Below are 24,746 nucleotides of genomic sequence, written 5' to 3'. Positions count from 1 at the left end.
CCTTCACGCCACCTGGGTATTGGCTTAAAGCCGCAATCTGTCCTTAATTTTAGGCAAAGCTGGTAGGCAAGGGTCTTGCGGAAAAAAATAGTATGTGAGTATGTAGTTAAAATCTGTATCATAATTCACATGCATCAAGGGACTGAATTAAGGTTGCATTTGCAGCCTTAATTCTGGCATTTCCTATTTTTGGAGTGCTTTACTTTCCAACCTTAGTTCTTTTAATGTCGTTTTCTGTCTGTGGTGTGGAAAGAGACTGTCATGATGGTATGGAACTTGGCATGGAGGCAGCCCTTATAATGGAGGCTTTGTTCAGGAGGAAGTGGTAGAACTGGTCAAAAAAGAGGTCAAATTTTCATGACACCCTGTAGTAAGGTTGATTACACTTAATTTGCTGTGTGACTCTGTTATCCATGCGTGTTACAGATAGAGCATGCTTTCCATTGACATCAAGTCCCAGGGATCTGTGGGAATTCTTTATCCAACTTCGTACAATAGTTGCTTAGAAATACAGCCATATATAAGGAATTACTAATGTCTACCTTCTGCAGTGTGGAAGAGTAGAGTGCACTGCACAAAGATAACACATAATTTTCCTTCCAAACTCCCCAAAGCCAGCAGGAATGGAAGATATTATGAAGCCAGTTGGCCAGAGAGTAGTGGATGCTGCACAATCTTAAAAGATGTACTGGCATCCACACTCCCCAAAGCACACTGGAATGCTCAGGTAAATACTCTACCTCTACATTATCCTTGGTTGGATGTGTGCCACTATGGCACTATAGAAGCCACGGGTGTGTGCTGTGACTTTCTGTGAGAATCACTAGTTGGCTATGTCTACGCTATGGAGTTTTTCCCGGGAAACTGGGAACGTGGCTGCTTTTTCAGAGCAGTTTCTGAAAAAGCGGGCACGTTCTTTTAGATGTTCTGTATAGATGGGACAAATGTCAGAAAAGCCTCTTCCAAAAAAACCCAGGAATAGTTACTCAAATTGCAGTTTGCAATTTGCATATCTTTTTCAAGAAAAAGAACCCAGTGTAGACATAGCTGTTGTCTGCTGCATGGCAGAGGCAGGAATTCTGAAAACAATGATTCAAGACTAGGAGAAATATAATGGATAATCGATGAGTAAGTTGCTGAAAGCCAGGTCCATGGAGCACCTATGCCAAATCTACAGAGTTTTGCTGGTAATTCAGTTGCCTTAATGCTGTTCTCCAGGAAAGAATAAGATGCAACAAGATTTTATAAAGTGGCACAAGGTGTTCAAATGTTCAGAATGCAACTTATGTTACAGTACATCTATGCAAGTAAGTAAAGGTTTGCTGTATATGAAACAACACCTACCTGGTAATAAAGAGTTGGGATTAAAACAGGGTATTGTTTTGGACTTCCCCTGAAAAATCAATACAAATCCATCTCATCTCCAGTTCTCATTAAAAAGACGTTGAATAGAAAAGAAGTAGCCTTTGAATGTTGTTATCACAGTAAACCTTGAATTTTTGGCCCTAACAACCGCTGTCAACAGCCTCCACTGAATTATTGTTACATTAGTCCTTGCAGCTATACAACCCTTTTCTTTATTTATTTTGTATTTTCTTCCAAGTCTACGCATCCCATTTCTGTGGAGCTCTGCTAGCTTAGTATCTCTCCTTTTGGCAAGACTTTGACTGAAGTTCACTGCATAAGCTTCAGTGGGGCTCCCTGTAAGTGAAGCAGCCTACCTGCAGTGAATTGAAGGAATAGTGCCTAAGCTCTGGCCTATTCTAGGGAGTTATTTCAGAATAACTTCCCTTATTTCGAAATAACAAGCAGAGCGTCCTCACTACCAAGCCCGTTATTTTGAAATAAGGAGCTGGTTATTTCGAAATAGCTATTTCAAAATAGTGGTAGTGTGGACATTCCACCGCTGCTATTTTGAAATCACTACAGTAAACTTCTGATAATCCCGATGCATCCCCCCCACCCCACCCCAGACCCCTCATAGCCCCCCCTTCCGATAGTCCGGCTCTGTCCCAGGCTTCCCTGATTCAGCCGCTGCTGGTCAGTTTCAGCAGAGGCTGAATGGGGGACGCCTGGGGCAGAGCAGCTGGAGTGCTGCAGGGTTGGGCCGGTAGCGCTGCTCCTCAGTGCTGTGGGACCAACCCGGTAGCCCCCCAGCTGCTCTGCCCCAGCTGTCCCCAAGTCAGCCGCTGCTGATACTGATCAGCGGCTGACTCCAGGAAGCCTGGGGCAGAGCAGCTGGGGCACTGCCGGGTTGGTCCCCACAATGCCACACCTCGGCGCTGCAAGGAGCAACCCGGCAGCACCCCAACTGCTCTGTCCAAGGTGTACCCAAGTCAGCTGCTGCTGAACCTGGTATGGGGCTGATTCCAGGAAGCCGGGGCAGAGCAGCTCTGCCTCGGGCTTCCTGGAGTCAGCCGCTGGTCAGTTTCAGCAGCGGCTGAATTGGGGACAGCTGGGGTGCTGCCGAGTTGGTCCCGCAGCCCCGAGGGGCAGCGCTACGGGACCTACCTGGCAGCACCCCAACTGCTCTGCCCCCGGCTTTCCCGATTCAGCCGCTGGTCAGTTTTAGCAGCGGCTGAATCGGGGAAGCTGGGGGCAGAGTGGCTCCAATGGTCCGGCTGCCCAGAGCACTTCTGGATTCCTGATGGTGCCGGACCATCAGATGCTGGACCATCAGATGCCGGACCATCGGAGTTTTACTGTACTTTCCAGAGTCATTCAGAGTAATTACTTCCCAGTGCTTCCTGGGGCTCTAAGTTGAGGTAGTGTGTCCACATTAAGGGAGCTTGCCTCAGACTAATTGAGGCTTTCCTGGACACGTTATTTTGAATTACTTATTTTGGGAGTTATTAAGTTATTTCGAAATAATTTCCTAGTGTAGACATGCCCTCAGTGAGCTAAATCCCACCCAGCCTGTTTACTCCAGAAGTTCTGAGGGCACATTCTGCCCACAGATGCCTAATTGTAGGTGCCCTTTGAGATCACGGATGGTAATGTGCAGAACCAAGACAGAGTTAACTGCACACTTGAAAATATCTTTGATTTTCAAAATTGAATTTAAAAACATTTTAAAAGGTGTTTTTCACCAACATTCCACAAGGAGTAATGGTAGTTCAGACTAGGAAGCCTAGTCCGAACTACCTAGTCCGTGCCGCGTGTAGCCGCGCGGCACGGGGTTCGAACGAGCCGGGATTTAAAAATGGCGGCGCCCGGTTTATGCAAATGAAGCCCGGGAAATTCAAATCCTGGGCTTCATTTGCAAGTGCGGTATGCCTACATTACCCTCCTAGTTCGAACTAGGAGGGTAGTGTAGACATACCCTTAGATGGTGAATGTAGGTTCGTATTTAGACTCAGATAACAGTGTCTCTTCAGTTGGTTGTTTTGCTCTGGGGATGGGGAAGCATTTTAAGGAAGATCCTTTAAAATTGTTCCTGGTTTATATTTTATTTCATTTTTATTTTAAATTGGAAGCACCTAGAGATTATGAACAGGTGCAGTAAAATGAATTACATAAAATGCTTTTTAAAAACAGAGCATTTGAAAATTAGCTCCCTCAGGACATGCCAAGTCCTGAGCTTCTGGATTTGAATTTCCCATATCAAAATGCCTAACACAAATCCAATCCAAAGCCCATTGACTTCCACTGACTTCAGTGGGTTTGGATCAGGCCTACAGAACGGGAAGTATGCTGCACTCCATGACTTGTTAAACTTGTTAGAAAAAGAGTGTAACATATCAATTCTACAAATTAACAAATATATTATCATCAACTTCTCACTAACCTCTTTTGGCAAAGTTGAGTTGAAATTGAAGATTTTTAGTATGACACTTTATAATAAGACTATGTTGATGTGCTTAATGCAAATAAAATATGAATATATACAAAGAATGTTTCATGCTGACCTTCTGATTGGGCATTCATGATCTTCCTATTTTTATCTGTGCTACCAATAGAGCATAAAGAGTTCTGTACAATTTATCTCTCTCTCTCTCTCACACACACACACTTTTATAGACAATAATAGTTTGTAAAAATGAATACTACACCTGGGCTACACCTGGGATAAGGGATCTTTCGGAAAAGGCTTTATTTTCCGCAAGATCCGCGTCTAAACTGGCACTTTTTTCCGGCAAAGCTCTGTGCCGAAAAAAAGCGGCAGCCATTTTTATGCTAATGAAGCGGGGAAGATTTAAATCCCCGCTTCATTAGCAATTGCGATACGTCTAATTTGCATCCCTTTTATGAAAAAGGGATACAACCTAGACGTAACCCTGGAGTACATGCAATTTTGTTCAACTAAAAATTTAAAATTCAGATTAATAATACATAGCTCCTACAGCTCCTATGCTTTAGTCTTTTGGGAGTTATATAACAATCCCAAGCCCTTTATAATCATTATCCCCATTTTAAAAATAGGGACCGTGCGGAAAGGGCCATAAGTGTCTTGACCATTTTCACAGAATAAATCAGTGTCAGAGCTGGGAAGAAAGCTCACATCCCTGACTCTCATTTCTATGCCATATCCATTCATTGCTTCCCTTAACAAAATCCATTTAATGGAGTTCCACTATGCGATAGCAAGATTGCAGTTGTGATTTTGGCCAGGTGTTCAATCTGCATATTGTATTCTTATATAACTTGACATTGGACAGGTTGGGGAATATAGAGATTGGGGTTCTCTGATCATTCCATACAGATCTTTCCTGGTGTTTAGGTTCAGACTGACAAGTACTGGTATCATTTTTAAAAAATCATTTTCAAACAGTTACTGATATCTGACATTAAAACTTTCCCTGCAATCAGAATAGAAAATAACTGTACAAATTGTGTAGTATCTATTGGTAAATGTTGATTTTAAATGGTGATCACTGTATTCTACCTCCCACATGATAGCTAAGCACAAATATTTCTGACACTGTGCTCTCTGCTTCATTTTTTTTTCTTAGCCCTTCCAGTATTCAGTCTGTCTCTGCCAAGTATTTCTGTTTCCCCTCAGACAATTTCTCACCTTGTACTGGATGTCCTGGAGAATTTCTGTTACGGCCTTTAGGCCTAAATGTTCCTTTCCTATCTGAAACATAACAAACAAACAAGCAAACCCAAAAATGAACTTCACTGCTGTGTTGTTCCTGAAAATTAAGAAAAAGGTCAACAAGTCTGGCCAGTTCAGTGCTGGTTTGTAGCTAAGTTAAACAATCTTGGATTCACCAACTATTCTGTTACATGGCAACTTCAAACAAGAGGTATTAATTCACATAGAATAAAGACATTGGCCAGAATGAAACTATAATTAAGTAACTTTAAATCATTAACAGAAATTGACAGAATAACAAAAAATAAAAGTCAGAGTTAAGCCTGAACTCAGCTTGTATTGACTCACTAGTACCACACATGCTTCATGTAAGAGTCAAAGTCATTGTGAGATAGAAATGCCAAGGCTACAATTTGTCCTTACATGTTTTCATCAGAAAAGTACATAGAAAAGAACTGAGTACAAAGGCATGAAGAAACCTTCGAGTGTGTTTGGAGAGTACTGCATGGCTGAGGCTGTGTGTTCTACTCCTTACTGAGATTAACCTCTTGTTGATGCTAATGAGAGTTTGCTTGGAGGAAAAGTGCAGAATCATAGTTCACCCTTTTCGTCCCCATCCCACACACATACACACATATCCCTTTTACAGTCCAGGGGGTGAAATACTGGCTTCATTCAAATCAATGGCAAAATGTTCCCATTGACTTGAACAGTGCCAGGGTTTCACTCCACATCTTTATTAAATATCTTTGAGAAGAGGACAAAAGACATCTATAGAAAGAAACATTTAAAATGAGAGATCCTGATTATTTAATGCATGTAATGCAGGTAGCCAGGTTACTTTGTAGAATCAGGGCCTGATTCTAACCTGAGATATATACATATGCTCATATTATATATACATGCACACCTGCCACTGATGTTAGGAAGAGCTAACATCATGTACGGGGGCACAAATGCATTCAGATAGTTTACAAAATGACATTTAAATGCAGTATGTTTCTGAGTTAGGTATATAAGCACTAGTGGAGCAGCATGAGCTTACTTAAAAGAAAACCTACAGAAACAAAAAACTTCACTGCACATACAATTATCCCCCCAGGAGAGGATGAGAGAAAGAATAAACCACATGTGAGAGGTTACTCACATTGCTTAATGCATTATTGCAAGGTGCTCAGAGACTAAGTTTGTGAGAGGGCGTGAGAGACTTTATAGCACAGAATCATAGATTCACAGTTTTCTAGGAGTGAAAGAGACCATTATGACCATCTAGTCTTACCTACTGTATAACAAGGGCAATAGAATAAAATATGGGGAGCATTTTCAAAAACACATAAGTAACCTAGGAGTACAGGACCAATTGACTTTGATTTAGTAGGGTTCATGTTCTTAAGTAGGTATGTTGAAAAGCCCTCCTTAAAAATCAGGAACTCTTACAACTTCTTTGGCTTGTTTTTTATGTCACCTGATTTCAACCAAGCTGTTCCTGATTTACATCATTCATTGCAGAGCAGAACAAGATCCCCATATTTTTATATTCCTAAGAAAGCTGTCAAGATTAAAAGACCTAAAATTTGACTTTTTTCTAATCTGCCATATATTTATAAATGCCTGTCGGGGGGGACTGGAGTGCAGGGAGAATTTGAATCAAGACAGAAATGTGTGTGTGGGAGGGTTTAACACCCAACACTTCAACTGATTAGTATTGGAAGTGTTAGGGCATGTGCTTGTGCATATAGGTATTAAGAAAGGAAAAAGTTTCAGTAGGAGATAGATTTCATTTTGGAAACTCCATAAAGCAATTATGAATGACTTAAAAAATCATTATTTTGGCCTTTATTAGAAGCGAAAAGAAATGTGACTTAATTTGTTTTCTCGCTGGATCATTAATAAATAGCATAAAGCAAACTAGGATGTTTCTTTAGTCATTTTTTAATTATGTGGAGCTTTTTTGGCTACTAAGAAAACTCCATGGACTATTTAAAGTGAGACACAGAAGTAGAAAAAATATATAAGTTTCAAATATTTATTTAAGCATTGTACATAATTTTCGAAGTGACTACAAGGTTACCTCTAATGGAATTAGAAGGTAAGTTACATGATCAAGTTGGACTTGAACTTCTAGGATATAAAACTGAGAGAACTGAGAAATTATAGCATTACTGTTCAACAATTCTGTCTCAGTGATGAGATAGTACCAGTGCACCTTTACATCCAAATAGAGGTTAAATTCAGAGGTGCTCCGAAGCTTATTATGGAATATGACAAATTTATAGTGCAACAGTGAAAGAAAATGCATTTGAGCTAAATGTGAATTATAACTCTCTTCTTTGAACCTCCTTAAACAGAACAGCTTGCTGCTTTCATAGACTAGGGCTGTGTGAAATTGATGGTTTGGGTTCATGAGGGAAGTGAGGGTTGAAAATCAAAACTGGTAGGTTTTGTTCCTAGGTTCAGAGCCGTTGAAACCCCCATCAGTGTCACTTAGAATCTGGGAATCACAAGAACACACAATTAACTCCCGGGGACACCAACAGGCAACATGCCCCTTTATTTTTGACTTTTCAGGAAGGTCTGCCTTGTGATCACCAACCAGTGGTGGCATCTCCCAGTCCAATGTCCCTCCCCACCTTATCTTCCTGTGCAGAGGCCACACTACACTGGTGTCCTCCTGACTAACACAAATGTTCTACATGGTTACCCCTATTGGCAGCCCTGGTCTGTACTAGAGAGCCAGGGAGTAAGTGGAGACTTATCCACACAACGCTCCTCCCTCCCATCCTTCCCAGGACCTGAACAACAGGACTGGCCAAGAGTGAAAGGGAGCACACTTTAAGTAGACACAGTCTCTCAGAGCTTGAGGAGGTATTGTATCCCAGAAGCATACCACCTCCTTCTTGTCCCGCAGGTGCACTATGATTCCACACCTGTTACATTTACAGGTAGCTCCATGCCTCAATACACAACAGTTGCGGGCAAGAACGTAAGAGTTTCCTTTTCCAATTGAAATTCCAGGGTGAATTGAAGTAAACAGGATGTAACTAGCCAAGAAGCTTGGCAGGAACATCAGCATTAACAGCCTATTTTTTAAAGGCTGCTCTCAGACTTTGAAGTCAGCACTTCAGTTCTTTTACAGCACCTGCAGCAGCACAGTGTCAGCTAACATGTTGGTCTTCAGTCCTGACTGAATGAGAAGGCAGCATGGCACCCAATCCGGATTGCCAGTACCACTTCCTGCCGCCACCTAAGTATTCTTTAAAGGTGAGTCCTCCAAGTACTGACCATGCCCATTGCTGTTTAGCTTATATGGCATGACAGGTTGTAGGACAAGACAGTTTGATGGTACATTTTCCATTCTTTAGTTACAATATTTTATATAGGTTGCTTTTAATCAACTATCATTTTAGTTACTGTATGCACTGAAGACATGTGTAAACAGGTAGCTATTGTAATAAAATACAAACAAGTTAGAGATTTCTCTTTTCTTCTCAAATCACTAACAGCAGTAGACAGTAGAAGGGCACTCTTTTATGGCAGCCAAAAGATAAAGGGCGATCACAATGGCAAAATATTTACCTGCACAAACAGAGCAATAATAGCTATCCCGTGCTTCTTCCCCACTGCCTCATCAATGCTGCTGTACAGGGTAGAGTTCCAGTGGATTAGATGGAGCTAAAACAAAATGACACAAACAATGTCATCAACAGGTAAATGTTGGACCTGATAGGCAGGAAGGTGATTTAGCTAACAAAGACAGTAGATATAAAACATGGACTCCCATGATGGTCATTATAAGTCCAGTGAGAAAGAAGATACTGTTCCTAACCTCCCCTCTTATTTTAACCACAGAAAGGATGCCTTGCATTCGGCTGTGAACAAGTATCTATGACAAAGGCATGGATCACTGTGTTACAAATTGTGTACTTACTCCCTCATTTTAAGGCACTGAAATAAACTCTGCAAACTCAGTTGCCTGAGGCATTACCAGCTCACTCTTTTCTAAGCTTCAGATTCATACATGCCATGTTGGAGCCTGGCTGTGGGCATGGATTTTCCTAAGTTTCATTTTGATTGCCTGGCAGTGCCTTTTTGATAGCACATATCTCATGAACTACCACTGCAATGGTGAACAGCTGAGATCCCATCACTGAAAAACAACGCCCCTCCATGCTCATTGAATGTAATGGGTGGAGGAAAGGTTGAATGAGGAAAAGGTAAACACAGGCAGAAAGACTGGGGAGAACGGAGACAGGTAGCATGCACATGCAAGGGATGAAGGTACTAGGGGATAATAAGTGTGTATTAAACTGCCTCCCCCTTCCCCCCCCAAAAAAATGTCAATAAATCCTGTGGATATGCGGCCACTTTTCAGCTTCTCTAAATTGGGGCTTGAATTCGTCAATGAACATGTGATTGGGAAGCAACAGTCACTGCTTATTCTGGCAAACTAGTACTGCTGCCTAGCAAGAGTTGAGAATCCCATTCCTAGAAGCAACCTGTTAATGAAAATAAAGAAAGGGAAAGGCTGACTGCTTTATATAGAGAATGGCAATATGCATTTCAAACAGCCGTTTCCAGCACTAATGATAAGTTATCTCCATGGCTGTAGCGAATAGCATTGCAGAGATTTCCCCCACTCAAGCATATCTGCTTTTAAGTTTATCTAGGAGCAGTTCTGGTGCATTCCAGGCAGATAAAACAGCTACAGAAAACGAAATTTAATTCCCTGTTGTAACAGTTCAAAACATTGATCATTCGATTTTACGTGTCTGAGGGGTGAAAATGTCACTTGCTTATCTAGCATTTTTCCCAGTTTCACAAAATTAGTGGGTTTTTTAAATAGAATTTTTCTCTGTCTGGCATCCCCAAGCAGTGATGACTGCCCTCCGCTCCCAGAGAATTCCTTTAGATTGATCAGCTTCTGACATGATTAGGCCCTGAGGCTGCTTCCTCAGGCCTGATTCTCGCTCAGATAGGAACCAGACATACAAATCTGATTATCGTTCTTTCACAAACATTCAATAAAGGATTTGAAATGTACTGTTGCAAATCAAATTAACGTATTAGATCAGTCTGTTCATTCTGAACCCAAATACTTGACATGATAAAGAAAACTCCAAGATCAGTTTCAGTTAGAAAGTCCACTTGCATCAACAGCAGTGAAAGTAACTCAAAATTTCTTACACATACTATCCTATTGTAACCGGGGGTCCCTGCCAGTTCTTTAAATAGCTCCTTGCTGGCTTTTGACACAGCTCAGTCAGCTCTTGTTGGAGCTGTACACCAGGGTGAACTTGTTTACTTTCACCTCCAGCAGTGCTAATATAAAAGGCACTTACCATAGCTGTAGAAGTTATAGGTAAATTACCAGTTAAAACAAGGCACAGAATTAAGTCACTAGTCTTGCTGACTGTGTTCATCTTTTCCCCATTTAGCCTTCCCCAATCCCAGTATTCCCTGTAAACTGAGTGCCTAGGCAGCCACTGAAGAGAGATTCACATGCCACCCAGCTGATTAGCAGAGTACCCACATGCCCACACCCAACAGCATAGCATGTGTTTCTACTGGTGGTGCATACCTGTATATACTTCAGAGCACATAACAAAATTTATTCCACACATGAATGGAAAAAATTAGAGAAAACATTGCCCAATCTATTACATTCAATGAGCGGGGCAGAGGAGGTATTGTTTTTCAGCGACGAGTTCCCAGCAGTTCACTACTACAGCGGTAGTTCATGATATATGTGCTATCAAAAAAACATTCCTAAAGCCTTAAAGCCATAAGTTATCAAAAGTTGTGCATTCATAAAGCCTTAATTAGGAGCAAAACAGTCTATTTAACATCTTTTGCAACTTTGCTTTTTTCAATACATTTGAAACTTTCACAAAATGACCTTTATTTCCATTTTCATTTTTAATATTAAATGATTCTTTAAAGAGTAAAACAAGATCAAATAAGGACAATTTAGTGACTAACACTGTCTCTTGGAAAATATTGAACTAATGTAATCCAATTCGTTTAGAAGGCAAAGTAATACTTCAAGTCAAACTATTTGTCCAAAAATCTACATTATTTGCATAGGCTGGAATTTGCAGATATTACATTAGCCACTAGAGGGGGCTCATATCATCCTGTGAACATAACCCTGAAATTAATAAGGAAAAATCTGCTTCCTCCAAAGAGGTCTATTCAGACACCCAAAAAAGAATAACATTCTGGTGATGTAATTGTCATGGCAATGTCCTTGGTACTGCACAAAACAATGCCCCGTACCACTGCTATTAATTTTGTTTTAAATGTCAGTGTAAACTTTTCCTTCTGTGACCGTAACAATGGTCTTGAACATTAGAGAGCCCATTACTTTGACTAAGTCAACAGGCAGATCTGAGCTAAAGCCACCATGACACTGAGTGCGTTGTTATGTTCAAAGAGGTAACATTTGTAACCTGACATTTTTCTGCATCTGACAGCAATGTTACAGCAAGTTGTTTTCTGAAGTTCTAAAAGGAAAACACCTGACTTGATATTTTCTTCAATGAGAAGGGAGAATGTATAAGGCTCATACAAATTAAATAAATTACACATTATCAGCACCCTTTGCCTGTTAGGAGGCAGAGTACCCTAATACCAGGGCCCTAAACGAGGGAATAGTAGAAATGGGTCTTGTCTCTAAAGCTGACCCACTGAAGGTCAAATTGCTTCACTTCTCTGTGCTTTCCCCAGTTTGTCTCTCCTCTCTATTTAGATTTGAAGACTGTGATTGAGACTGTGTACTTAATATTGTGAGTTCCTATGTTGCCTAATACAGTGGGGATCCAACTCTGTGTGATGCTGCTGATAATTGTGGTTCCCTTATTAAGAAAATCATTAGTAGTCAAATTTTGCTGGGGACAGTCTAGAAAGAGAAGCAGAAATAGTGTGAGGTGTATTGTGTGCTACAAAAACTCTGGTGCGGATTTGGGCTGTAAATTGCAACTTACTGATGCTCTGAACTGATGCTCTGACTACCTGTTTCGAGCTAGCACATGCTGCTAACCACAGGATGTATCAGCTAGTTAAAGAGCTTTCACATCCCTATGGCCCACTAACACGTGGAGATGTGGTGCTGTGATCTGGCATGCTAACTGCCCTAAAGTTTTCCAGAAGGGAAGACACTCCATATGCCTTTTCCTCACCTTGTCGATGTACCTTACACTGAGTTTGGCACTATCTCCACAGTAGGAGGTCGAAGGGAGAAATGTTTCCATCAACTTCCCATCAACTGCCAGTGAGATGTACTGGCACCGACAGGGGTGCCCGCAGTGTTCAATTTAGTAAGTCTTTACTTGACCTGCTAAATAAAATGCTGGCAGATTGACCACTGCAGCATTGATCTTCCCACAGGTGGAGACAGGGCCAGAGGTAGCAGTTACTATGAGGGAATAAAAATAGCTGCAGCAGGGAAATAAGAGAGTGGTAAAATAGGATTGAATGAATTAAAAGACTCCTCTCTTTAACAGTGATGAGAGATGGAAGCATATGAGCATTAGTTAGGAACAGACTGGACCTGTTTTTTTTTTTTTTTTTTTGCATGCCCAAAGAGCCTTCCCTCCCTTATGCTCCCTCAGACAGGGGCCAGCTACAGTGAAAGGCTCTGCATTCTCCTGGGTGCATGTGCTGGTCTCTACTAGTAGCTTAGAGTAGCTGGAAAACTATAAGGGGGTAGACAGAATACAAGTTGAAAAAGTTGAAAAACAATTCTGCTCTTATGAAATAATTACTTTCAAACTCTTATTTATTTGTATCTCTTTGTGGGAGGATATTCTTTTGTTTGTTAGCTGCTTGATTTGGTTAGGTAATATGGTAATATGGTTAGGCATATAGAAGTCAGGTGACAGCATGAGATTCAAAAAATTAAAACATCTAAAAGAAAACCCTTTATCAACAAAGATTACACAGTCTGAACTTTAAGGACTATATCTCCAAATTGATAGAACATGTGACTCCTGTCAATATTCATGGGAGTTATATATCCACTTTGGGAGAAACGACCCCAACACTTATGCACTTTTTTATTACAAATATATGATGGATTTGTAAACTTTCCCACCCTACATGAAGCAACTGATATGCTCTATTCTGAGAGTGATGTTAACCTTTTTTCTCCTTATCAAACCAATGCACAATAGTCTGTGAACCTTAATTTTCACTGATGTGAGGCAGCCATATAAAGGGCACATAAAGGTGATATCAGACTGATAGAAATATAACCACAGATCTAGTAGAATAATAGGCAAAAACCACTAGACTGTACTGGCAGCTTGCCATTATGTGGTTTTAAAGCATTCCAAGCAGAAACAGTCTGAGCGTGTCAGTACAACAAAAAAGGTTCTGTTCAAGTTGCTCAGCTAAACTTTTGATTTTCAGTGGTTATGATGTTTTTATTGAGCCAAAATGAGTCAGCTACTCTACTACTGATTAACCTGGCAGGTTTATAGTGCCAGTCGGGTAGGAAGCATTTTCACAAACTATTTATAAAACTAGGAAAAGCTCCTTGTCTGTCAAAGAATAACGTCTTTGCCTTGTAGGAGAAAATAATAATTCAGATGACTTTATTGTAGCTGCATGAAAGGCAAGTTAGGAATGAGCTCCTTTCAAGGTGAACTGAGGTCTTTAAAAAGGTAAATAAATGACACAGCACTGATGAAATTGACTTTGTCTGCCATCAGAGAGTAGTTTCTTTTTAAGCATCACTAAGAAATTATTTCAGGTATTAGAATGATCCTAGAAGAAACACTTCTTTCTGTAGGGGCCATATCCCTAGGACTTTACTTAGTTTTTACTCTGTCCTTATTTAAGTTAAACAGGCATTGCTTTCAGTCCTTATGGCTTTACTCAGACAAAAGCCAAACAAAGGTCTACACTGGCAGAGAAAAATCGATGTAAGAGACGCAATTCCAGCTATGACAATTGTATATCTGGAGTCGACGTATCTTACATTGATGTTTTGGGGGTGGCTCCACAGCAGGAGGTCAACAGGTGAAAGTCTTTCATCAACTTCCTCATAACTGTGAGCAGTACCATGGTCAATGGGGTGCTCTCTAGTAAAGACCCACAAAATTGAATGCTGGAAGATCTGAATGCCAAAGCATTGCTCCTCCAGTAAGCACAGACAAGCCCAAAATCCCTGCTGACAATAACTGGAGGTTTGCATCAGTAAGGACTGCATATGAACTCATTAAGGACCTGAACTTTAGGCCTTATGTTAATAATGCACCTGTGGCTTTAGAATGAATGAATTGATCTGATTTAGAAACCCATGCCTTTCTGTGTCCAGGCCTCCAAAGCAAGACCTTTCATGTCTGAATGAAAAGATGGGGTCCTGCAATGCTGGAGTCTGACATGGACTCAGAAGCATTCTCTGTACTGCTCATAGATTTATTAGTTCTGGCAGTCAGCTTCTCTCCATAACAAACAAGAGTCACAGAATCTTGTACAAGTTTACTCCTGACTAGGGCAATGGCTGTTCTATGCAGCAAAAGGGGGCATTGAGTTCACAGAGAACAAAAATGATAAGCTAAGCTCTGATATCAGCCAGTCTTATTCTTACTCATCAAGAAACCCAGTCAGGGAGTACTATATCTGTTACCTGGCTGCAGACACACTGATTGGTGTAGGATCTTTGAGATCTGGATCCAGTAGTTATGGCAGGCAAATGGGTGAGTTGGCCTGTTTCCCTTCTGAGGAAGAGAAACAACTCAGGCTCAGGGAAAAGAGTCCATCTGGGAAGGGGAGACTGAACAAGCCATTTGTCTAAGGAGATAGGCACACAAAGGTTTGGTGGATCTAAACCCCATTTAGCCTTAATCCAACCCTGACTATAGGTATGTAAATACATTTACACATCAAGGACTACTTTGTCCAGTTTTTTCTACATTGAAAACCTTGTATATTCTTTTTTACTTCCTTAAACAGTTATTAGAAGAATCATGAAACTCTCATTTGGTATTTGGACAAACATAAAGAACTATTCCCCCTCAACAGTCAAATGATGGTTTTAATAGTAATCTAATCAGCTGGGACTGGAAAGGTAATTATGGGCCAGATCATGCTCCCTCAATGGCAAATTCCTCTTGACCTCAGTGGCAGCAGGACTGAGCCCTGGCAAAGAAAGTCAGCACATGCCAACAATGTATTGGCTTGGGAGAACAGGAAGCATCTGCACAACCTGGCTGCAGGCACTTCCCCAACCTATCTTGCAGCTACGGCTCAGGGCTCCCCTTCAACATGGTGATATGGGCCTGAGGATTCCCTCTAGTCATGAGCCTACCAGTTGTGCTTTTGCCACATGGAGCTCCTCTCCACACTCCTGTGAAGAGTATGGCTGAAGATGTAATATAAACTTCACTGTATGCTGTGGATTCCCCCTGTATACATTCCAGGGGTGGATGAGAGCGCCGCGGGGCCCAGGACAGTGTCGCGGGGCCCCGGGCAGCGAAATTTCGCAGGGGGCCCCCCTTTGACATGGTGCATGCACCATGGTGCCATAGCACATGCGCAGGGCCTCGGGAAGCGTGGGGCCCGGGGCAGCCGCCTCGCTCGCCCTGCCCTAAATCCGCCGCTGATACCTTCTCTACTGCTTGTTCCCAGTGGGAAGGCAGAAATTTGACATTATTGGGTTTGGAGTGGTGAGGGTAAAGGATCTCTGACAATGTGGGACCAGAATGAGGGTCATAGCAAGCAGATATGTACAATGACGTGGTGCCGTTTTGGAAGAATCATTTTTCAAACCCATAGCTTGAACTGTATCAATTAGAAGAATGTTTAGTTGTTACTGTAACTTCACTATGATTACTTGAGCATGTGCTACTTCTGTAATCAGCTATTCAATTTCTTCCATTGCCTGAATTCTTACCCTCATTGAGGGGCTAGTTATTACAAAGACTTCCTTCTTTTATGCAAGTAATGTCAAATGCAAATTAATCTTTGGGAGCCTGTTTGTTTCTCTGTCAGAGCTAGGTTACACAGAAATTTCCCATTAGCTGTGCAGCTAGGTACTGTAATCTCTGGAACAGTTTGTTTAGGCCAGTATTGTTGTCAACTAAGCTTGTTTCTAAAGGTTCAAGACAAAGGCTGTCCCTGTTAGTTCTGTGTGTATCTCAATCTGAAAAGATTCCAAGGTTCTGTTTGGGTGAGCAAAGAATCACCGAGCCTATCCAGAATGGTATCCACATGTTGTTAGCCTGGAAACAGGGATGCAATATCCTGGTGGTTTCACTTTGGTTTTAAATATTGTAAGAATATTGTGGAATGGCCCTCTCAAACAATGACAAAGTACAATACAAGCATCCAGTAGAAGTTACAACTGCTAAGATCAACATTAACTTCCAGAAAGATATCTGCACAAATAGTTTGGCAGAAGTACAAGGTTATGGGGCTGGCTTTCAGCACCCACACCTTTACAAATGTTCCAGCACAACTGTAAAAACTACACACGACTATATACCAGTGCAGACATTTTGAAAACACAAATAGGTGACCTGGAAAGCCTGAGATTTGGTGAAGATCTCATAATAATTGGCTTTCATATACTGGTTAAATAAAAATGATTTGCATAATACCATAATTTCTGCAATTTATACTAGAAAGATGGTTTGGGTAAAAAAAGACAGAGAAGTTGCGCTGTATATTAAAAGAATCTATGGGCTATAGAGAGAACTTCTTAGGAAGAATAAGTTTTCTGTGTAGAGAAGAATACATATGAAGAAGATTCAGTATGAATACAAATCTGAGTTTATTAAAATTTAGGATGCCCCTTAGGCTCTCAACCAGAACAAAGATGAAGAAGTCAAAGCCCACAACTGAGGGGGAAAGCAAAAGCAGTGGTAAGCCTCTATCACCCTTGTCCTTGACTTTGGGGCTGAACATGTCCTTGACATAAATTAGTGCCTCCAAAAGACTGCTCTAAGTTATACTTGCCAGTAGAGTGCTCTACAGCCGTGTTTCTCAACAATCAGTATACGGGTACCAGTCCCTGAGATTTCTCTGACACAATGTAGGGAGGCAATAAGCCAGTCCCTGGTATCAAAAAGATTGAGGAATACTGCCCTACAGAATAAAAACATAAGAACGGCCATACTGGGTCACACCAAAGGTCCATCTAGCCCAGTATCTTGTCTTCCAACAGTGGCCAATGCTAGAACTATGCCAGAGGGAATGAACAGAACAGGTAAACATCGAGGCTGTATCTACATTGGCACCCCTTTCCAGAAAAGGGATGCTAATGTAGACTTCTGAATTGCAAATTCTGCGGGGGATTTAAATACCCCCGTGGCATTTGCATTTACATGGCTGCCGCTTTTTTCTGGCTTGGGGATAAGCCCTTTTCCGGAGGGCTTATTTTCCGGAGAATCACGGAAAAGAGCTTATTTTCCGGAGAATCACGTCTAGACTGGCGCTTTTCTCTGGCTTATCCCCAAGCCGGAAAAAAGCGGCAGCCATGTAAATGCAAATGCCGCGGGGGATATTTAAATCCCCCGCGGAATTTGCAATTCCGAAGTCTACATTAGCATCCCTTTTCTGGAAAGGGGTGCCAATGTAGACACAGCCTATGTGATCTGCCCCATTGTCGATTCCCACCCATTCTGCAAACACCATTCCTACCCATTCTGGCTAACACTTACTGATGGACCTATTGATGGATACTTAATACCTATTGATAGATACTTCATGAATTTATGTAGTTAGTTTTTTAATCCTGTTAAAGTCCTGGTCTTCACAACATGCTCTGGCAAGAAGTTCCACAGGTTAACTGCACTGTGTGAAGAAAGACTTCTTTTTGTTTGTTTTAATCCTGCTATTTATTAATTTCATTTGGTGAAACCTTTTACACATTTACTTTCTCCACAACAGTCATGATTTTATAGACCTCTATCATATCTCCCACTAGTCTTAAATTTTCTAAGCTGAAAAGTCCCAGTTTTATTAATCTCTCCTCATATGGCAGCCATTCCAAACTCCTTTTAATTTTTGTTGCCCTTTTCTGAATTCTCTCATACCAAGATATCTTTTTTCAGAAGATGTGATCACATCTGCATGAAGTATTCCAGATATGGGCATACGTACCATGGATTTATATAGAGGCAATAAAATATTTTCTGTCAAATTCTCTAATCCTTTTTTAATTATTCCTAATATTGCTTGCTTTTTTGACTGCTGCTGAGCACTGAATGGATGATTTCAGAGAACTGTCCACAATGACTCCAAGAACTGCCCACTGCTTAGTGAGGAGGGAGAAGCAGTAACAGGAAACTTGGAAATGGCGGAGATGCTCAATGACTTCTTTGTTTCGGTCTTCACCGAGAAGTCTGGAGGTGTGCCTAACATAGTGAATACAAGCAGAGAGAGGGTAAGTTTAGAAGATAGGATACACAAAGAACAAGTTAAAAATCACTTAGGAAAGTTAGATGTCAGCAAGTCACCAGGTCCTGATGAAATGCATCCCAGGATACTCAAGGAGCTGATAGAGGAGGTATCTGAGCCTTTAGCTATGATCTTTGAAAAATCATGGCAGACAGGGGAGATTCCAGAAGACTGGAAAAGGGCAAATATTGTGCCCATCTATAAAAAGGGGAATAAGAACAACCCAGGAAACTATAGACCGGTCAGTTTAACGTCTGTCCCAGGGAAGATAATGGAGCAGGTAATTAAGGAAATCATATGCAAACACTTGGAAGGTAATAAAGTGATAGGGAATAGCCAGCATGGGTTTGTGAAGAACAAGTCATGCCAAACTAATCTGATAGCTTTCTTTGATAAGATAACGAGCCTTGTGGATAAGGGAGAAGCGGTGGATGTCATATACCTAGACTTTAGTAAGGCATTTGATACGGTCTCGCATGATATTCTTATTGATAAACTAGGCAAATATAACTTAGATAGGGCCACGATAAGGTGGGTGCATAATTGGCTGGATAACCGTAGTCAGAGAGTGGTTGTTAACGGTTCTAAATCCTGCTGGAAAGGGATAACAAGTGGAGTTCCTCAAGGGTCTGTTTTGGGACCCATACTGTTCAATATCTTCATCAATGATGTAGATATTGGGATAGAGAGTACGCTTATTAAGTTTGCAGATGATACCAAACTGGGTGGGGTTGCGACTTCTTTGGAGGATAGGGACATAATTCAGAATGACCTTAGCAAGTTAGAGAAATGGTCGGAGGTAAACAGGATGAGGTTTAATAGAGAGAAATGCAAAGTGCTCCACTTAGGAAGGAACAATCAGTTCCATACATACAAGATGGGAAGCGACTGTCTAGGAAGGAGCATGGCAGAAAGGGATCTAGGGGTCATAGTGGACCACAAGTTGAATATGAGTCAACAGTGTGATGCTGTTGCAAAAAAAGCAAATATGATTCTAGGTTGTATTAACAGGTGTGTTGTAAGCAAAACTCGTGAAGTCATTCTGCCGCTCTACTCTGCACTAGTTAGGCCTCAGCTGGAGTACTGTGTCCAGTTCTGGGCGCCACATTTCAAGAAAGATGTGGAGAAATTGGAAAGGGTACAGAGAAGAGCGACAAGAATGATTAAAGGTTTAGAGAACATGACCTATGAAGCCAGGCTTCATGAACTGGGCTTGTTTAGTTTGGAAAAAAGAAGATTAAGGGGGGACATGATAGCGGCTTTCAAATATCTAAAAGGGTGTCACAAGGAGGAAGGAGAAAATTTGTTCCTCTTGGTTTCTGAGGACAGGACAAGGAGTAATGGGCTTAAAGTGCAGCAGGGGAGGTTTAGATTGGACATTAGGAAAAAATTCCTAACTGTCAGGGTGGTCAAATATTGGAATAAATTGCCAAGGGAGGTGGTGGAATCTCCCTCTCTGGAGATATTTAAGAACAGGTTAGATAGACATCTGTCAGGGATGGTGTAGACGGAGCTTGATCCTGCCTTGAGGGCAGGGGGCTGGACTCGATGACCTCTCGAGGTCCCTTCCAGTCCTATGATTCTATCTATGATTGAGTAGTAATAGCTAATTTAGTCCCTATCATTTTGTACATATAGTTGGGATTATGTTTTCCAATATGCATTGCTTTGCATTTATCATAATTAAAATTCATCTGTCATTTTGTTGCCCAGTCACATTAGCTATCTTCCATTCATTTGGTTGCTACAGAAGATGATTTAAAGAATTGGTTACAAACCACAGTTAGTAGTTCTTCAATTTCACATTTGAGTCCTTTCAGAACTCTTGGGTGAATGTCATCTCGTCCTTGTGACTTGTTATTGTTTATTGTATCAATTTGTTCCAAAACCTCCTCTATAACTCAATCTGAGACAGTTCCTCAGATTTGTCACCTAAGAATGGCTCAGGTTTGGGAATCTCCCTCACATCCCATCCGCGAAGACCGATGTTCCATGGGTTCAGGTTTGCCAGAGTGAGCCATGTTGTGGTTCCACATATAATGTGACACAAAAGTGGGGAAGAGTATGTGAAGTAAGGCAGGTGATGATTCCCCTATTTGGCACTAGTATCATGTTCCTTTTATAGCTTCTACAATGAAAAGAAACCTTAGTGAAAGCTAAAGATATGGTCCAAAATGCATGTGACATTCAGAATGCACCAAAAGCTAGTAGCATGTTAATGTCTCATTTCAGCTACCCAAACACTGAGTAAAACAATGTCACATAAGGTCATGACTTGGCAAAACAATTTCTTACTACAATGACCAATAGTTCGTGTGTTTGTCAGAAGAGAAACTTGACTTACTGCTGAATTGTTTCAGAAAGCATTTGAGCACTTAAGACTGACCATCATATACAGTAATTAAGTTTCACATCTTCATTGGGAGATCATACCAAGGAATACTCTCATGGCACTCAGTTTCATAAAGGTGATTTTAAAAAATGGGAAGTTAGTTATTAACAGCCTGAAGGAGAAAGTGAGGATATTAAAATTCATAGAAGCAGCATGGAGGCTATATGAGAATATCTTAGTGGGGAGGCAGAAGATCTGCATGTTCCACAATACCAAATGGAAGCAAAAAAGTGAACTAGCAAAGCCTATGTGGTTAAATAACAAAATGTAAATGTTCAGTCAGGCTAAAAATATACCATTTAACTATGTAGATTCAGTCTGAGTGAAGCTAATTGATAACTGAGCAGAACATAAACACTGACCAAAACTTGCCTTCCCTCGCCTGTTCCTTCCATGGGTGCAGAAGACTTGTTCTTTGTATAGCACAATAGGGTCATAGTCTAGGACAGGGGAGTTTGGTGCTAATACAACATATATAGTTAAGTGCTATATATATGTATGCGAGAGAGAGTATCTGTTTGTGTGTCTGTATGTCCACCTGTGAGTCTGGTTGTTTAAGAACTCAGAAACAGTAAGAGCTAGGACCACCAAATTTGGTATGCAGCTTCCTCTTCTCCTAACTTAAAGCAAGGTCAGGGTTTGGTTATGCAAGGAAAATGGGTTATGCCTGGAATTTGATTGTTTTCCATAACATGGAGAGGGAGAGGTCTCATAGGAGAGGTCTCATAGAAGGAACAGTTATTCTCTGCAAAGACCATAAGGGGCAGTGAGCACAGGGACAGTTATATTGCAAAGTGACCACAGTGGGATGCCTTGGGCTCTCCATATTGCTTACTGCTGGCCAAGGTAAGTAGTTCCCAGTACCTACAAACCCCTTCCCCCTGGCCTTCAGCCACAGCACTGGATGATGGGGCTCCCCCCGGCCTACAGCCTCACACCACCCCTGAGGAGCTTCCAGCTGCTCCTTCTCCCTATCCCCTGTGCTCATTGACTCCACCACCACCCCCCAGTGAGGAGACACGGGGGGAGACATCCCAGCTCCAAACCTCCTCCTTCCACAAACTGCCATGGAGCCAGGCAGCCCATCACCAGCCTCCCCACCTCCCCCTTCACCTGCACGAAGACACCAGCTGGCCAGCTGGGCAACTCGGCCCAGGCCCTGGTCCCAGTCATAACCATGGCCCTGGCCCTAGCCCTGCCCTCTCCTGTGAGCAGCCCCAACCCCTGGGAAGAGCCGCTAGCCAGGGTGCGGGGAAATCCCCTGGGAGGAATTGCCAGGGCAGCGCAACCCCGGTTCTCCAGGAGCCACCATCTGAGCAGTGCCACTGTTGCCACCACTACAGGCAGCCCCAGTAATCTCCCCCAACCTCCCAGCCCCCTACTCTGAGCCCCCTGAATCCTGCACCCTGCCTTGAACCCCTCACCCACTGCCCTCACTCCTGTACCCTCACCTCCTGCCCACATCCCCTCCTCTCCTCCCAGCTCCCTGCCCTGACTCCTGGAACACCCACACTCCTAGCCCCATGCCCTGCGCCTCCCACATCCCCAAGTCCCTGCCCTGACTTCTGCACTCCAAACACCCACAGTCCCCTGCCCTGAAGGACCCAAACAACACCAGATAAATATTCAAGTAAATACATAATAGTGAAATCAATGTGGCTCTAATCCCAGTGTGGCTCTGTGGAATAGAATACAAAGATCTTGATCTGAGCTTCCACATCCCCTGTACTGTTTTGACCCACGTGGGCAACTTGCAGGTTGCTGGGGATCACTCAGGGTGAATGGAGTTGCATCTGGGATGCTAACAATTGGGCTTTTCAAATAAGCCCCACCGAAATGTTGAAATCCTACTGAATTTCTACAGGAGTTGAGCACTTAACTGCCTTAGTCTCCTTTAAAATACAGACACAAATGACTGCTATATGGAGAAGTGACCATGTGACAGAGGGCTAGCAGCAGCACTGTGGAGAAGGATGCAGTCCCAGGTGAGGACTTTCTGGTGGGGGGATTTTGAGCATCAGCGTGATGGTTACTGGGTGAGCAAGGGAAGAACATAAGGGGAGGAACCAGGAAACAAAGGGCAGCTCAGAAGGAAGAAAACAGAAGTTTGCATGGACTGAGGTGAGAAGGTGAAGCCCACGGCATTGTGTGGCATTACTATGTCAGGGTATGTCTACACTACCCCCCTAGTTCGAACTAGGGGGGTAATGTATGCATACCGAACTTGCTAATGAAGCTCGGGATTCGAATTTCCCGGGCTTCATTAGCATAAAGCCGGCTCCGCCATTTTTAAAAGCCGGCTTGTTCGAACCCCATGCCGCGCGGCTACACGCGGCACGGGCTAGATAGTTCGAACTATGTAGCCATTCCGATCTATCTGTACACCTCATTCCACGAGGCGTACAGATAGTTCGGAATAACAACATAGTTCGAACTATCTAGCCCGTGCCGCGTGTAGCCGCGCGGCACGGGGTTCGAACAAGCCGGCTTTTAAAAATGGCGGAGCTGGCTTTATGCTAATGAAGCCCGGGAAATTCAAATCCCGGGCTTCATTAGCAAGTTCGGTATGCATACATTACCCCCCTAGTTCGAACTAGGGGGGAAGTGTAGACATACCCTCAGAGAGGAATAAAAACACATCTATAAGATAAGCAGTTAAATGGTGTTTGTGACTGTGAAACTATCTGAGCTAGCCAGGCAGTGGGGTCCATTGGACATCAACAGAGGCACCTGTGATAACCTATATTTGAAAACAGTGCTGAGGTGATCTTGAGATGTATGGATCAGAGAACAGCATATGCAGTGTGAGGATTAGCCCTCAACCGCTGATGAGTTCCATGAGTTGCTACTCATTTTCTTCTATTAAATATTCCCTAAATATGTCATTTCTTATCCAAAAGGGTAGCCTGATTTCTGATTTGCTGTAGTGGGGATCTTCCTTTTTTTAAATACATATCAGAATCCTTTGCATGGGCACTTCACTGGAAGTCTTGCATAAGCCACCAAAAAAGAGACTGAAGTGTATATGAGACTCAAAAGCATCTGCTGCATAATTAGCAAAATCTTTGGAAAGGAGAGCAGATTGGCAATGAGCAGTTTGAGTAACTGCTGGTAACTTTTCTCTTAAATGGGGATGGCTGTTTAGTATCTTGCATGTCTTCCCATTATCACCCCTGGATTAAATTACAGCTTTACCTCACAAAGAATGCCCCAAACACATTCGGCATAGGAACATGAATACCCCTTCTTCTTTTAAACAGCTGGAAGAAGCATTTCTCCTACATCAAGCTGTATCAAAGCCAGGCCCACCTCCTAGCATATCAGTCATTAATGCACCTGGCATGCCTTATGAACCAACACTTCAATACCAAGTTCTTAGAAGTATTCTTTACAAAGTATAACATATTAAGAACTGTGAGTGATCACTTGGATCAATTATCTGTCAGCAACAAATCTATTACTAAAAATCTTTGCAACTAGTAACAAAGCTATTTCAGGAATCATGTGCTGCTCATATTACTTTTAAAATGCTGCTGATGTTTGTATTTCATTTTATCAGTTTTTCTTTGGTCTACTAAGAGGTGGAAGAGGGTTTCCAGTTTTGCACCAGTTTGGCCAAAAACAAACACAATTCAGTAAATAAGGGGGAAATCTGAAGTTTATACTAAGTGAAAAACCACTGAAAAATACTTTTTACAGAGCACCAGTTAGAATCAACCACCAGTGTAACTCCAGTAAGGACTGCAGTCTGATCCACAGTATGATATATAAGGGCTAGGTAGAGCAATATATAATTATAACTGCAGTCGATATAAGAGGAAAAGCAGTATACATCTCTTTAACCAGTGATGGTTTGAAACTGGACCTAGTTATGAATAAAAGAATAGTACAAACTAGTGTTTGTACTAAAAA

General features: G+C 42.0%; 1 protein-coding gene across 1 annotated transcript in view; it reads right to left on the bottom strand.

Annotated features, from left to right (window-relative positions):
* Positions 1–24,746, bottom strand: part of CA8 (carbonic anhydrase 8) — a 54,727-nt gene that overhangs the window by 16,315 nt on the left and 13,666 nt on the right. Inside the window, 3 exon segments of the mRNA XM_006113631.4 lie at positions 1,345–1,393; positions 5,015–5,077; positions 8,615–8,710. Coding sequence (XP_006113693.2) covers positions 1,345–1,393; positions 5,015–5,077; positions 8,615–8,710 — 208 coding nt within the window.

This window comes from Pelodiscus sinensis, chromosome 2 (assembly GCF_049634645.1).
Source record: "Pelodiscus sinensis isolate JC-2024 chromosome 2, ASM4963464v1, whole genome shotgun sequence".
Taxonomy (NCBI): Eukaryota; Metazoa; Chordata; order Testudines; family Trionychidae; genus Pelodiscus; species Pelodiscus sinensis.
The sequence above is the reverse complement of the archived record's forward strand: the minus strand, read 5'-3'. Positions and strand labels throughout refer to the sequence as shown.